The following is a 13,778-nucleotide window of genomic DNA, read 5'->3' on the forward strand; positions in this document are numbered from 1 at the left end:
CCTGAGACTGCCCTTTCCCACTGTGGTAGCTACGAAATATAATTCCACATAGGTTTCCATTCTTTACTTTCCATCCCTAACGTCCTAGTACCATGCTCCAGCTCACACATCACCATCTCCCACCACAATATACATACAACTCTCTGAATGGTCTCCTTTGTCCCAGGCTTTTTCCTCTCTTGGCCTTTCACACTGCTGCCAGGGTGAGTCACTGTTCTACTAAAAAAACCTCTCAGTGGCTCATCCTTATTTGAACAATCAACTCATATTTCCGAGAGTGGCATAAAAGGCCATCCAGCATGTGTCCCTAACCTTCCCTTCCAGCTGCACTGCTCAGCTCTATAGCCTCAAGACCCTATGCTCCAGCTACACCAGGCCACCTGCCATCAGTCAACATCATTCCCAGACCCTACTGAAAATCAGCCTTTAAGAAGCATCTCAAATCCCATGCCCCGCAAGAAACCTTCCATGACCCTCAAGTCAAAATTCGCTGTTCTCACCTCTAAACTCCAAGTTTTCTTTCAGTTCTCCTTTCATTCCTCCAATATTGGAGGGAATCTTTAAACAGTGCTTCTCAAATTTTTGTGTGCATGGAATCATCTGGGTGGTGTTGTTGCTGTCGTCATGTGCCGTCGAGTCAGACCTGACTCATAGCGACCCCTCCTTGGGTTTCCAAGGCAGTATCACTATGGAAGTAGATTGCCCAACCTTCCTTCCGAGGAGTGGCTGGTGGGTTTGAACCGCCTGCCTTCTAGTTAGCAGTCAAGTGCCTTAGGCACTACGCTACCAGAGCTCCCAGAATCCTCTGGAGTTTGTTAAAATGCAGATTCTAATTCAGTAGGTCTGGGGTGGGGCCTGACATTCTGCATTTCTAACAAGCTCCCAGGTGATGCTAATGCTGTTGATCTGGGAACATACTTGAGCGGAAAGGCCTGATACATTTGTAAATTCCTCACAGACAGGTATCTACCAACCCCACTAGAACAGCTTTGCTTACCAAGAAATACTTATCAAAGGGAAATTGTTGAATGAAGTGAGCTTCTACAAAACCATTCTGGCCAATGTCTGTCTTTTCCAAATGAAAACAATTTCTCAGCCACAATACTCTTAATTTCTTAAAAGAATAATGACTTCATTCTGTTTGAAAAAATGATGCATTTATTTATTTATTATTTATTTTTAAAGGGCAGGCAATGTAAGAAAGTACAAATAAGATTTTTAAAAATCATCCAGGATCCCACCACCCAGAAACAAACATAATTGATATGTATTGACCCTTATTCCAGACATATTTTTTGCATATATTCCATTGAAAAGACAGAATAAAGAATGAATAGATGGGAGGGAGGCCAGGTAAATGGATACATATAAATGGGATGATACCATAATATTCTTTTAATTAAAAATATTAAATATAAAGTTTTCTTAAATTGAACAGAAGCAGCAGAAATTGAGGTGAAACTGAAGGAATTGTAGAGCTTCAGGTGAATGAGTCTTCACAAGAGATATTAGTTTCTAAAAGATCTCTCTAAAGTTAAGAAAAAAATAATGAAAAATATTAGGATGTTACTTTTTAAGTATGTATTTCAAGTTTAGACTGTAGTTACTGGAAAAACAAAATCTATTCCCTATTAAGAAAGTAAAGAAATTAGCACTCGTTGGTTTTGGTTATTTATATCACTGTTACATTGTCCAAGTTTCTATCCCATTAACATACTTTCAAAGTTGTTAAATTTTACTTCAGTGTGTAAACAAAGTCAATACTCACCACCGAACCTTTTACCACAGCTTTTTCATTTCCAAGTTTTGAATTTGGACTCATCAAAATCAACACTGCCTAGAATTTGCTGTTCAGGAGTTTTCTTGAAAATTCATGAGTACTATATTATCCCAGTCCAGTCATATTTGAAAATGTCTGTTATCTTTTCATTGAAGGACAACTTGGCTGGCAATAAAATTCTTGAGTTATTCCTTCCTAAACTTGGAGCTTCCCAGACATTACTCCACTGTCTTCCGGCAGTGAGCAATGTTCTAACACAATCAGAGGCAAGCCTGTCTTTTCCTCCTTTTGTGTGATTTGCTTGTTCTGCCTGGATAGGCAGAGGCTACTTTCTTCCATTTATCCATCCAATCACCAATTATTAACTGAGTGTGTGTTATGGGTGGCGTCCAGTGCTGAGCACTGCTGGAAATATCTCAATGTGCATTACTCCATGCCAAAATTTGTTGCAACAGTGGATCCATTCGAGCTTCAGACTGTCTTTATTTCAGAAAGTTGACTTTTATTATATCTTGATTATTTTCCTTTGTTCTATTTATTGCGTTTTCTTCTATTGTCAGTGAGTTGTTGTAAAACTTAAGTGAGTTAATGTATGCAAATCAGTTACAAGAGTGTGTGGCACTTGCTCAGTTTGAAGCAAGCTGGTATTCATTGGGGGAGTCGAGGAGTTGAGAGGGTTCTTCTTCAGGAATACAAATTTTATGCCTTCCATGAATCTCTCTAATTATTTTTATATAATTATTCTTAGTCATTTTCTTTTCTATAGTTTGCTCTAGCCTGTCCACATTACATTTTCAGCTGTTTTTGCTCTATTTTTTTAAAAATTATTTCTAATGTTGATATCTTCTCTATGTTTATACATTTCTCTTTCATTTCCCTTTGAGTAGTACAAGCTTGTTTTTAAGCTCCTCTTATGAGTTTATAATCCCTAATTTTAATTCTGGCAACCCGAAATGTGCTGTTTTCCTTTCTTTTTAAGAAAGCCATCACATTATCTGTAATTCCTTTGAGACTATGGAAAACTCTTTTTAACTATTTACTTTTTTTTTGAAGGATAATTTCTTTTGTAATCCATTTTTTTCACCTGTCTTTTCTTTATGTTCTTTACACATCTATGCCCAAGTCTCATACTAGATCTTGTCCTAATATGATTTATTTTTAAATGGAGATATTTATTTGTTGAAGAATTAATAGGATCCACAGAAGAAGAGAGCAGGGGTACTTTATAGCTTCAACTTCAGTTAGTTTTCTTGAACATCCACTCATCATATCTGTTATTTCTCCTGGCCTGGGAGCCTGCTTTTTCGCTCATGTTGTATGCAACAGGTTGTGGAGCCTTGTACATGATAAATTCCTTTAGAACTAATCTAATCCAATCTATCAATCCCCACCCACACATACACAACACAAACTGGCTGGCTCACAGGTGATCTGGGGTGCGTCCACTATCAGCTCTATCTTCCAGCCACTTGATGATCTTGATCTTAAATAGGGTCTTTCCTGGGGCATCACTCACTCCTCCTACAGCCTTGCCCATATCCTTATATCTCTTTTTTAAAAAAAGTTAAAGACCACTGTATACACCTTTCTAGGAGCTCTGGTGGCATAGTGCCTAAGGCATTTGACTAAACCCACCACCCACTCCTTGGAAGGAAGATGGGGCAATCTACTTCCGTAGAGATACCACCTCAGAAACCCGAGGAGAGGTCGCTATCAGTCCAATCAACTCCATGGCAGTGAGTTGTTTTTTTTAAATACATCTTTCTAATCTAAAAGACTCACTTTTAATGAAATTTGTTTCTTGCTCAAGGCCTGAGTAGGTATGTGTCCACTCTAATTACCCCTTGTTTTCATCCATATATCATAGTCTGGTAGGCTAACAGTTAAGATCCTTTTGGGTTACAGTGGTTCCAAGTGATAAAAACCTAATCAAAATAGCAAAAACTGTCCCTGACCAAAAAATGGAAGGGAGGCAAGGGGGTGGGAAAACAAGAAAGAAAGAAAAAAGAAAAAGGAACATGTCAGCTTACATACAGAGCAGTCTATAATGTGAATGGGGTGGCTGCAGATCAGGTGAACCCAGCAGTTTAATAAATCACTGCCCTTGGCCACTATACTCATTCCTTGGCTCTGCTTCTTTATCCATCGCTTCCCTCTCAGAGTCTCTAACTGCAAGGCAGTGAGAAGGCCACTGACGGCTCCAAGACCGCCTCATGTTTAGTTTACGGACCTGGAGATAAAGCATTTTCCGAAAGGCTCTGACAGAAGTCCCAGGGAGGAATTTAAAGGCCTGGCTCAGAGCATGTGCCTTTCTCTGAAGTGACTGTTGTAACTGGTAGGTTAGGTGACTCTACTTAGCCAGCTCTGGGCAAGGTTAGCCTCCTCCAAATAGAGACTGGGCAGCACTTACTATACAGAGAGAAGACTCGTTCTGTAAAGGAACATATGCTAAGCAGATTTTTAAAAATCAAGACCATATGGCAGGTTTGTTTCATGTTTCATAGTTTGGGGTTCTATCCAATTTTCTGTTTCATTGATGAGATTAATTTCTCTATTTCTCATTCTTGTTGCTTTTATTGGGTTTCTGCAGAATATCTTTACTTTGCTGTCTTTAAACTAAAGACCATTTTTCTTATTTTTGATTTCAATAATATTAACTTCACACAGCACTTGACAGTTTACAAACATGTGCTTTCAAGCCTTATTAATCACTGCACAACCTACAGTAGGGGCAGGGGAAGGAGACAGGAGTGAAGGAGAACAGTTATTCCCATTTTTCAGAGTAGGAGACTGAGCCCATAAAAGAGGTAAGAGATCTGTCAAAGCCCATGCAGCCAAATTAAATAGCTGAAAGAACTAAACCTAAACCCAGGGATTCTGGTCCATGAAGTGTTAACTCTCTACAACAATCGACTGCTCTTGGGATTTCCTTCTGTAGGCTGCCTTCCCCCGATGGTGGTGCTCCCATACCCTGGGTGTTAGGGACATTTATGCAAAAAGCTTTAAAGGTTTTAAAACAGATATATAAAGGGCCCCAGTGGATTGAACCATTGGATGGATAGATGGAGATAAAGACATGCATGTTAAATGGTAACCTTATGAATTTCAATCTAATAGCAACACAAAGATAATGGAGTGGTTGAGGAGTAAACCTGTCAAGCCTTAAAGGACACCTGTTTGTGTCCTTAAACGGACACACAGAGATTGCTATAATTGGCAGATGTCTGAAAAGGACTGTTCCATAAGTGCTTGGGAATAGAGTTTCTTCTGGAGAGTTAACTAGCGCCCCCAAGATTTTGTTTGCGATGATACTATGCTTAGCAATGACACTATGCTTGTTTGCAATGATACCACAGATTCTATCATAGCCACTGTAAAGATACCCTCCAGGCCATCCCATGTTTGAATTATTCTATATTCTGAATTAAGGGTGTACAGACCAACGCAGTTTCACTGAAATAAACTATTCCTTCCCACCCAGACAAGCATGCAACATGAGGTAACTGCTCCCACACTAGACAAGCATGTAAGGACCCTGTGCTGGGAGCAAGTCCTCTTCTCCCGTGTTCCCTTTACATGATCTGCACATACTACTTCTCACACCCTCCTGCCATCTCATGTCTCCTCATTTCCGGTTGAGCACTCCATTCCCTCCTTTCTGCTGCCAGCTCAGCTCACTGACAACAGTATTCATTTTCTCCTTACTGGTCAAAAGATGAAACAATGTTAATTGAGGGTAGGGCTGTAGCATCAAAACTGGGAATACTCCATTGCATAGCAAAGATCACTTCTGGGAATTATTCACTTAAAATATTTACAAGAAACAATCACCAAGTGTCCCAGACTGATTCATAAACATAATTAATGAAAGAATCGCTAAAAGTTTCCATTTTCTAGTTTGTTTTAATCTTACTGTATAAATTTTTTTTGGTGGGGCATTACTTCAGCAACATTCCATCAAATGATTAAAGGAGGTAAAAATTTATAAAGCAAAAATTTTATTGAAAGTTATAACTGCCAGGGTATATCCTAAACCCAACTCAGATACAATCATTACACGATGTAAAAGCCATCCTAACAAAATAAAAAGAAAATAATTAGGGCCGCTGCCAACTCCTCACAATTTTGGATAATCAGGAAGAAGTCCTTCCAGTATCTAACTGATCTGTCCTTTGCTGTTTGGGGGATAAAGTATGCATCTCTGCTGTTCCAGGCTGAGGAAGACATAATGAATTTTGGCTGGCCACATTGTTCTGCAACATCCGAAGGTTTGCAAATAAAATATAAAAAAAGAAAAGAAAATAGCTCTTGTCTGGTTTTTGCTAGTCAACTTTAATTACTGTCAGGATGGGTGCAGCAGGATAAATGTTTTCTTTTTACTTTGTCTCTGAAAGAAACACAAGTTTCCTTGCTGCCTTTATGTGCAAGCTCTGAGGCCACAGCCTATTCTTATTCACCAACTGGAAAAGATTTGTCTGTCATGGCCAGTTTGATGTTTTATGCTCAACTCCCGAAGTCCCAATTTGAAGTCATTCTCTTCCACTTAAGGAGACATTTCATTTTTCCTTTAATTTTAAAAAAATGTTCTGAATGCAAAGTGACCTCACAAGGACTACTGGGTTGCCTGACATCAATTGTGTGTGTGTGACAGTCTTCAGGCTGTGTCAACAGGCAAGGTCAGTTCAGCCAAACTAACAAGCTGCCAACTGGTCACTTCAGGGAAAAGTTTTAAGCATGCTACATGTGCACAGCCAAAGCTAGACCCAAAATCCTAAATAAGTGCAACAAATACTTGGTCTTAATATGGACCACGGAGTGTAATCTTGTTCATACACACACACTGTCATCGAGTCAGATCCGACTCATAGCAACCCCTCCTTGGGTTTCCAAGGCAGTATCACCATGGAAGTAGATTGTCCAATCCTCCTTCTGATGAGTGGCTGGTGGATTTGAACTGCAGCCTTCTGGTTAGAAGTCAAATCCCTCAGGCACCATGCCATCAGAGCTACTTGTTAAGCAAACTCAAACTGGGCAGTTGTACATAATGACCTGATGGAAAGTTCTAGAAAAAAAATATATTTCTCTAAGTGACCTTATCTAGACCAATAGCTTCTTCCTATCTTAGCATCATTACTGGTGGAGACTGGAAAATAAAGCCCTGTTCTTCCCACCCTACTGCCAACCCCAGGCTCTAACCATTCAAGGTTTCTTTAGTAAAACACCAGGGTAAGAATTCACATGGCCACCACATTTCTTCCAAATCCTTAATATGGGAGGAAAATTGCTTCTCAGAGAAATTCTACCCAGGAACATGGGATTAAGTGAAGCAATTCTCAATTATTCATTTTATGAGGAAATAGCAGACAGGTAGGTAGATAACTGAAAGCCACAGGATCCTCCTCTCTTTCTGAACCACAAGTTCCAAAATACACATTTTAATCCAAGTTTCTATTAGAGAATAAAATAAATTAAGTATTACCCTTTTGTGGAGTTAACAACAGTGAACTAACCCAAAGGTAGGTAACAGAAGATTGCAGGTCAGACAAGGATCCCAAATAATACATGGAGAGAACCATCAGTGATAACTCAAGAGGTGACTGGAAGAGTCCAACTATAGCAAGTGTTTTGGAAGTTATGAATGAATGTTCTCTGGAGGATTAAATAGGGAATGGTATAAAATCAACTCCATACACCCATGAGAAAATCTCACTCCCACTCATGCATCATTACTGTAATATTCATTTATATACAATGAGAAAAGCAAATAAATCATTTGCAGAAGATGAGAACAAACTGGTAAATGATATGGTTGTCCTGACCAGAAAATTAAATCAAATGCATATTTATATATATATATATATACTGACCCTCCACTTCTGAGATGAGATGGTAAGGATGTTGTCCCTTTGAATATTTCTTGCTCCTTCATTTCACTGAAGCCTCCTCCATCATAAGTTAACTGAAGTGGGTGATTCTTTAAGTGGCCAATTGCATTTGATTCTGATAAATAAATTCCATTTATTTTCACCAAAGAGTCCCCCATCGTAACTGTTTCTTTGGATTCCACTGTCTTCTTTGCTGTAATAACCAAGGAAATGTGTGTCAAAGTTTTCTTGTTTTAGGAATCTCTATATTTTGATATTTTTTTTAATCTAAGAAATTATATGACTTAAAAATTGTAATTATATATTACTTATAATAATCAAGCCTGGAATCACATAGACCAAACCTCCCTGAACATATACAAGGACTAATCACTATTTTAGGTTCAGTGTCATCAACTCAGAAGGTGAAAATGAGCAGAAAAGTGTAGCATTTTCTCTCTATTAGCTTAGGGTCTACTGAGGGGAAACACCCAAATTTAAGTTTATGAAGTATATAAGTACGTCTGTGTCCAGTAACAATAAGCATTCTTCTTGAATTTGGAAATAGCATGCTAATAATTTTTCATTAAAAGTACAGATATAAGTACAGATATATAATCTATATTGCCTCCCCAATATGAGACACTCTCTAAGGCATTTGGGAGATATCAGTGACAATAAAAAAGACTCCTGACTTCATAGGGCTCACATCTTAGTAGGGAGAGACAGACGATAAACAGGAAACCTTAACAGACAGGTTATATGATCAATATAAAATTATAAGTGCTATGGAAAAATTAAAAAGTGGAAAGTGAAGAAGTAAGGAGTATTGGGAATGGGGGCAGGTAAAATTTTAAATACAGTGGTTATGGTAGGCTTTACACGACCTGTGTAGTTAGATGGAGCCTATGCTTAGAAGAACCCACACTTGGTTTCATGTCCTTCTGTCCCCATCTTGAAATTCTTAATAATTTTGGATCAAGGAGTCCCACATTTTCATGGTGCACGGGGCCCAGCAAATTATACAGTGGGTCTTGCATGGGGCTCGAGACAGTAGCATGGGTATGTGGAACTTCACGGAGGAGAGAAGGAGGACCTGGATGTCAGACTAGTGCCAGATCACCATTGGGCTGTGACCTGTGATAAGGAGTTGGGACTTCAAACCCGATGACAAACTGGAAAAATCCAGCCCATCTCCTGTTTTTATACAGCCCACTAGTTGTTCTTTTTAAATGGTTAAAACACCAAAACAAAAGAATAATATTTTGTGACGTGTGAAAATCAGGTGAAATTTAAATTTCGGGTATAATGGCAGAATTGAGTAGGCCGCCTGGGATTGTACTCTGTGGCCCTTTACAGAAAAAGTTTGCTGACTTCTGCATAGGCCAGTTTCCCTAAAGGCAGATTCTGGCATCAAGTAGGCTTGGGAAATGCTAGTTTAAGTTAACTAAGTCTTTACCATAATGCAGTACTAACCCTTTAATATGCTAGTGTGCCCTGTGAGTCTCCAAGAGAAGAAGGAACTGTGTGTTTCCCAGACTCATTTAAGCACTGAACCCTTCTCCCAAGGAAAAACTGATTGCCACATGTATTCCCCAGAGCTTAGTTTGGCAAACATTCCTTTGGGCATAAGGGGACCACTAAAGGGTTTTCAGCAAGGGGATGATGCAATATGATTTTGATTTGCTTCCCGACTTCTCATCCCTATGACACACAGAAAATGATATTTTTCATGGTCCACTGGGACAAACAGGCAATGCTGCTGCTACAGCTATGTCTGGCTGGCAGCTTGGGCTTCCTCAGGCTCTGCTGATTGCTCTAGGGCTGAGGATCATTGTTGATTCACCTGCAGCACTCAAGTGAGTTGGGGTAGATTCAAAGGAGGAAGACAGGAGAGCTGAAGATCAAGGACAAGGCAAGAGGTGACAAAAGCCTGGACTGGGGCAGAAGCAAGTCCCTGGATGGTGTCAACAGTAATGCACTCAGCAGCTAACCAAAAGGCTGGAGGTTCAAGTCCACACAGAGGCACCTTTTAAGAAAGGCCTGGTGATCTACTTCCAAAACACCAGCCGCTACAAACCCCACAGAGTAAAGTTCCACTCTGACATATGTGGAGTTGCCATGAGTCAGAATTGCCTCAATGGCAACTGGTTTGGCTTTCTGGTGGCAGTGATGGGAAAGGAGAATGCGGGCTCAAGAGGTATTTAGGGAGCCAGGGAGGGCCTGGAGATGGGAACATGACAGGAACTGGTAAGAAAGTGAAGACCACTCTGAGCTTCTGTGTAGCAGGAATAACTGCGGAGATGTTAGTTACACTGCCATGTCCAGCCAGACCCTATTTGAACACAAAGCAATTAAGCTTCTGGTCTTCGAGACAACTCATGTCTACATACTTCTCTTCTCCTTTTATTTTCCTGACTCAGGAATTCCAAAACTGCACCACACCCCTAGTCCTGCCTATGGGGCTGCAAGGATTACAACGCACTTGACAACAGAGGCAGAGACCAGTCCTCCGCCTCTTGGCAGGTGCAAGGTAACCTCAGTTACCGAACAAAGGTTACCTTTTCTAAACAATAGGAGTTGTTTAGAAATGAAACCCAGGGAGCTCCTGACCAAATGACAATGATGCCAAGGCTGGAGAGCTAAAATATGTTTTTAAATTGGGCAATGTGCACTTTTAGATGGACAATTACTGCCATTATTTCTTGAGTGCTGACACAGTTCTCAGATGAGCAGAACGGTTAAGTGGAGCAACAGCAGCCAGGGTGGGTACAAGAACCCCACAAAGACATGCTTCAGCACAGCTTGGAGGCATGAAGCTGGCCTTGGTGCTGGGGAATGGCAGTCACAGATGGCACCTCTGAGAGCAAAGGTGAGATGCTGTGCCTACACAAGAGCCAGGTAACTCAAGAGGGGAGGAGCAAAGTCACCTGGTGGGAGCAGAGAGGATGAGGATGGTAGGTGAAACACCTGACTCTTCAGTGACCTTCACATGTACATGAACAGCTGGGCAAGCAGTAGGGTTTTCACATCTGAACTACCAAGGTCTACATGCATAAAAAACGTATGTAGCAGTCACAATCAGAAGCAAAAATATGTAACAAACAGCTGTTTAGTAACCATCACACATGCTCTGCCATCCCTGTTTATAAGATGTGACCCTTTGCCTACTTAAGTCTGTGCTCCCACCCCTTGGGCTCCAGATCCCATCTCCTCCCACCTTGGCAAAGACCTTCCTCCTGTAATCACCTCCTTTCGATTCCAATGGTCTGACTTGTGGCCCCAGCAGCAGAACTTTTGGAAAGTTCTTCAGGTGCTTCTAGAGTGCAGCTCCAGTTAAGAACTGCTGTTGAAGAAAAAAAACTAAGCTGGAACATGTCTCTGCCCTGCTTAAACCTGGCCTGGCTTTTCCTTACAACCAGGGTGAAGTGCAGGCCATTTCTCATGGCCCCAGGTCCTGAGAGCCCTCTGACCTCAGCTTCCTCCACCTTTCCCTTGGTTAACTGCCTTCCAGCAGCACTGGCCTTCCAGGCCTTTGTTCTTGCTGTTCTTTCTGCATAGGGCATGTCCCTTACATGGCTGCTTCCTTTTCTTGATGCACAATGCAACTTAAATGTCACCTCCTCGTTGACACCTTCCAGAGCCACCTGAGCCAAAAGCAAATTACCCTCACCACAGTCACTATCTATCCCATTCTTTCGTTTATCTTCTTCATAGCACTTATCAGAACTCAAATTATTTCATAAATTTGTTTTCCTGTTTACTATCTAACTCCCCTCACTAGATTGTAAGCTCTTTGAGGGTAGGTCTTGGTCTTGTGTGCCTATACACATGCTGCCCTAGAATGATGCGTGGCACTTAGTAGGGACTCGATAAGTAGCTGACTGGCTGAAACACATTGGGACAGCAAAGTAAAACAAGTTGCCTAGTTACGCAGTCCATCACGGCATTACAGGGTGACGCACACACCACATACTTCTTCGTCTTTTCCTTTCTCCTTGATTCTACCTCCTCACCTTTATGAGAGATGGCCAACTCTGGAGCCCAGAGAAGCCAGACAGGAGAAAGAGTGAAATGGGCTGAGGAGACAAGGTGAACAGCAGGTCATATGCTAGGCTGAAGGAGACAGATGCTACTAAGCTCCAATCAGTCCCTGTTAGCGCTACAGGGAATAGGGACCCAGCATTGTTTTATCATGGGATTTTTCACAAATTTCTTGTGAAATGACTTCTTCCAGGAGATTTTCTACTTTTTAAATGTTGGCAACTAACTATGAGAAAACACCTGTGTGTCAAACAAGCTTGCCCCTCAGGCGGGATCCATCTTCAGATTAGCCCCTTCTCTCTGTGATAATCCTCTACTCTCGTCATCCGTCCCTGCTGACTGAGGGAGGGCCAGTTCTACCGACTCTGGTAAAGTGGTTTCCAGCTTTTTGAGCACACAAAGTAAGAGGCAAACATTTAAAATGACCCATAACACATATATAGGTAAGTGAAATAGTCTCTCGAAGCCACACTTACCTTTACTGTTTCCTTTCTGTTCTACTTGATGTTTTAAAAATGCTGGCTGTGACCTAAATTGATTGTCATCCCACGAGTGGAGCACTTCCTGCAGTCTGAAAAACTCTCTTTCAGTATGCCCTGGAGGAGGGCAGCCCCAATTATTGGTGGCTCCCTCAGCACACAAGGTCTTTAGTTTCTATTCCCAGGTGTAGATGCCAGCCAGCAATTGTGTGGCGGCACCAAGAGTCCCATATGACTACTCCTGTTGACATATTCCCATGGGATCAGAAAAGCATTTTTGAAGACCTCAGTGTACATTATATGAATCTTAAGTATGCCTGATGAAATTAACAACTTTCCAAACTCTAATTCAAAAATCATTTGTTTCCTATATATACGTGAACTCATCCACTAGGAAAAATACTTATACTACCAAGTAATTTAAAAACAACAACTGTGATATTTATGTATTCCTTATAACCACCCAGGAAAATATATGGGCAGTGTTTCTTAGACAGTTTTTGCACAATATTAACTAAGCCTTACTTAATGTAAAAATCACCTGGAATTACGGAAAATCATATAAAACCAGCTTTTGTGTGCAAATTCAAGAAGCCTGTCTGTCCCCGGGTTCGAAAGGATGTTATGTGGCCTTACACTCAGCAGAAGGAAGGGTTCGGTCCAGCAGTAGTGCCCCCTGCGAGGCCGCCCTGAATAAGCGTGCCCGGGCACTGCTTATTCTTCGAATCTTCACAGGGTCCACAGGGGGTTTAGGAAAGGCAAGGCAGGGATCCTCCTCTGTGGTGGGAGATGGTGGAGCTTTCGGTTTCTGGAAAGAGATTTTTTAAATGATTGGCATGAGTTTCTGTGTTTCAAATAAGCCTCACTACCCTGGAGCTGGCCCGGCACCACCCGAAGAACTCAGGGTTTTCTGCTTGGCTTCCTTCTGGCCCCATTTTCCCATCTCATTGGACCATCTTATCTAACGTGTATGTATATAACACTTACTGGTTTTGTCAATTACATTGTGAGTAAATATGCCATTGTCCTCCTTAGAATATTTGGAATTAAAAAAAAAAAAAAGTCACTCAGGCCAGAAAACAGATTATTACCTAAATAAGAGACCATAAAGTTAGGTATAGGACATTCAGCATTCTTTGCAAAGATGTATTCAGTTCAGTTCAAAAAACATTTATTGGGTGCCTATTTGAGAGGTCTGGTGGCATAGTGCCTAAGGCATTTGACTGCTAACCAAAAGGTTGGCTGTTCAAACCCACCAGCCACTCCTCAGAAGAAAGACTGGGCAATCTACTTCTGTAGAGATACCCTTGGAAACCCAAAGAGGAGTTGCTATTAGTTGGATCCGACTCAACTGCACATAACAACAACAACATTTGTGTCAAGCACTATATAGAATATAAATACTACCCTTATATAATTTGGACTTCCTGAAAGTATTTAAAAAAAAAAAAGGATATAAAATTTAAAAAATAATTTAGGTTAAAAAGTCACAAAGCCTCCAGCACTAGTATCAAAGTTCAACAAGACAGAAAATAACAAATGCTGGCGAGGTTGCGGAGAGATTGGGACTCTCATACACTGCTGGTGGGACTGTAAAATGGTACAACCATT

At 40.9% G+C, this 13,778-nt stretch overlaps 1 protein-coding gene across 1 annotated transcript in view; it reads right to left on the reverse strand.

The window, feature by feature from the left end:
• Positions 1 to 13,778, reverse strand: part of ARMC2 (armadillo repeat containing 2) — a 158,503-nt gene that overhangs the window by 131,897 nt on the left and 12,828 nt on the right. The window contains exons 3-4 of the mRNA XM_007940821.1: positions 12,804 to 12,975; positions 7,648 to 7,858 (exon numbers count right to left, since the gene is read on the reverse strand). Of these exons, the coding sequence (XP_007939012.1) occupies positions 7,648 to 7,858; positions 12,804 to 12,975 (383 nt within the window). The remainder of the gene's footprint in view (positions 1 to 7,647; positions 7,859 to 12,803; positions 12,976 to 13,778) is intronic.

The sequence above is a fragment of the Orycteropus afer genome, unplaced genomic scaffold (genome assembly GCF_000298275.1).
Source record: "Orycteropus afer afer isolate SDZICR_OR568_19922 unplaced genomic scaffold, OryAfe1.0 scaffold00072, whole genome shotgun sequence".
Classification (NCBI taxonomy): Eukaryota; Metazoa; Chordata; class Mammalia; order Tubulidentata; family Orycteropodidae; genus Orycteropus; species Orycteropus afer.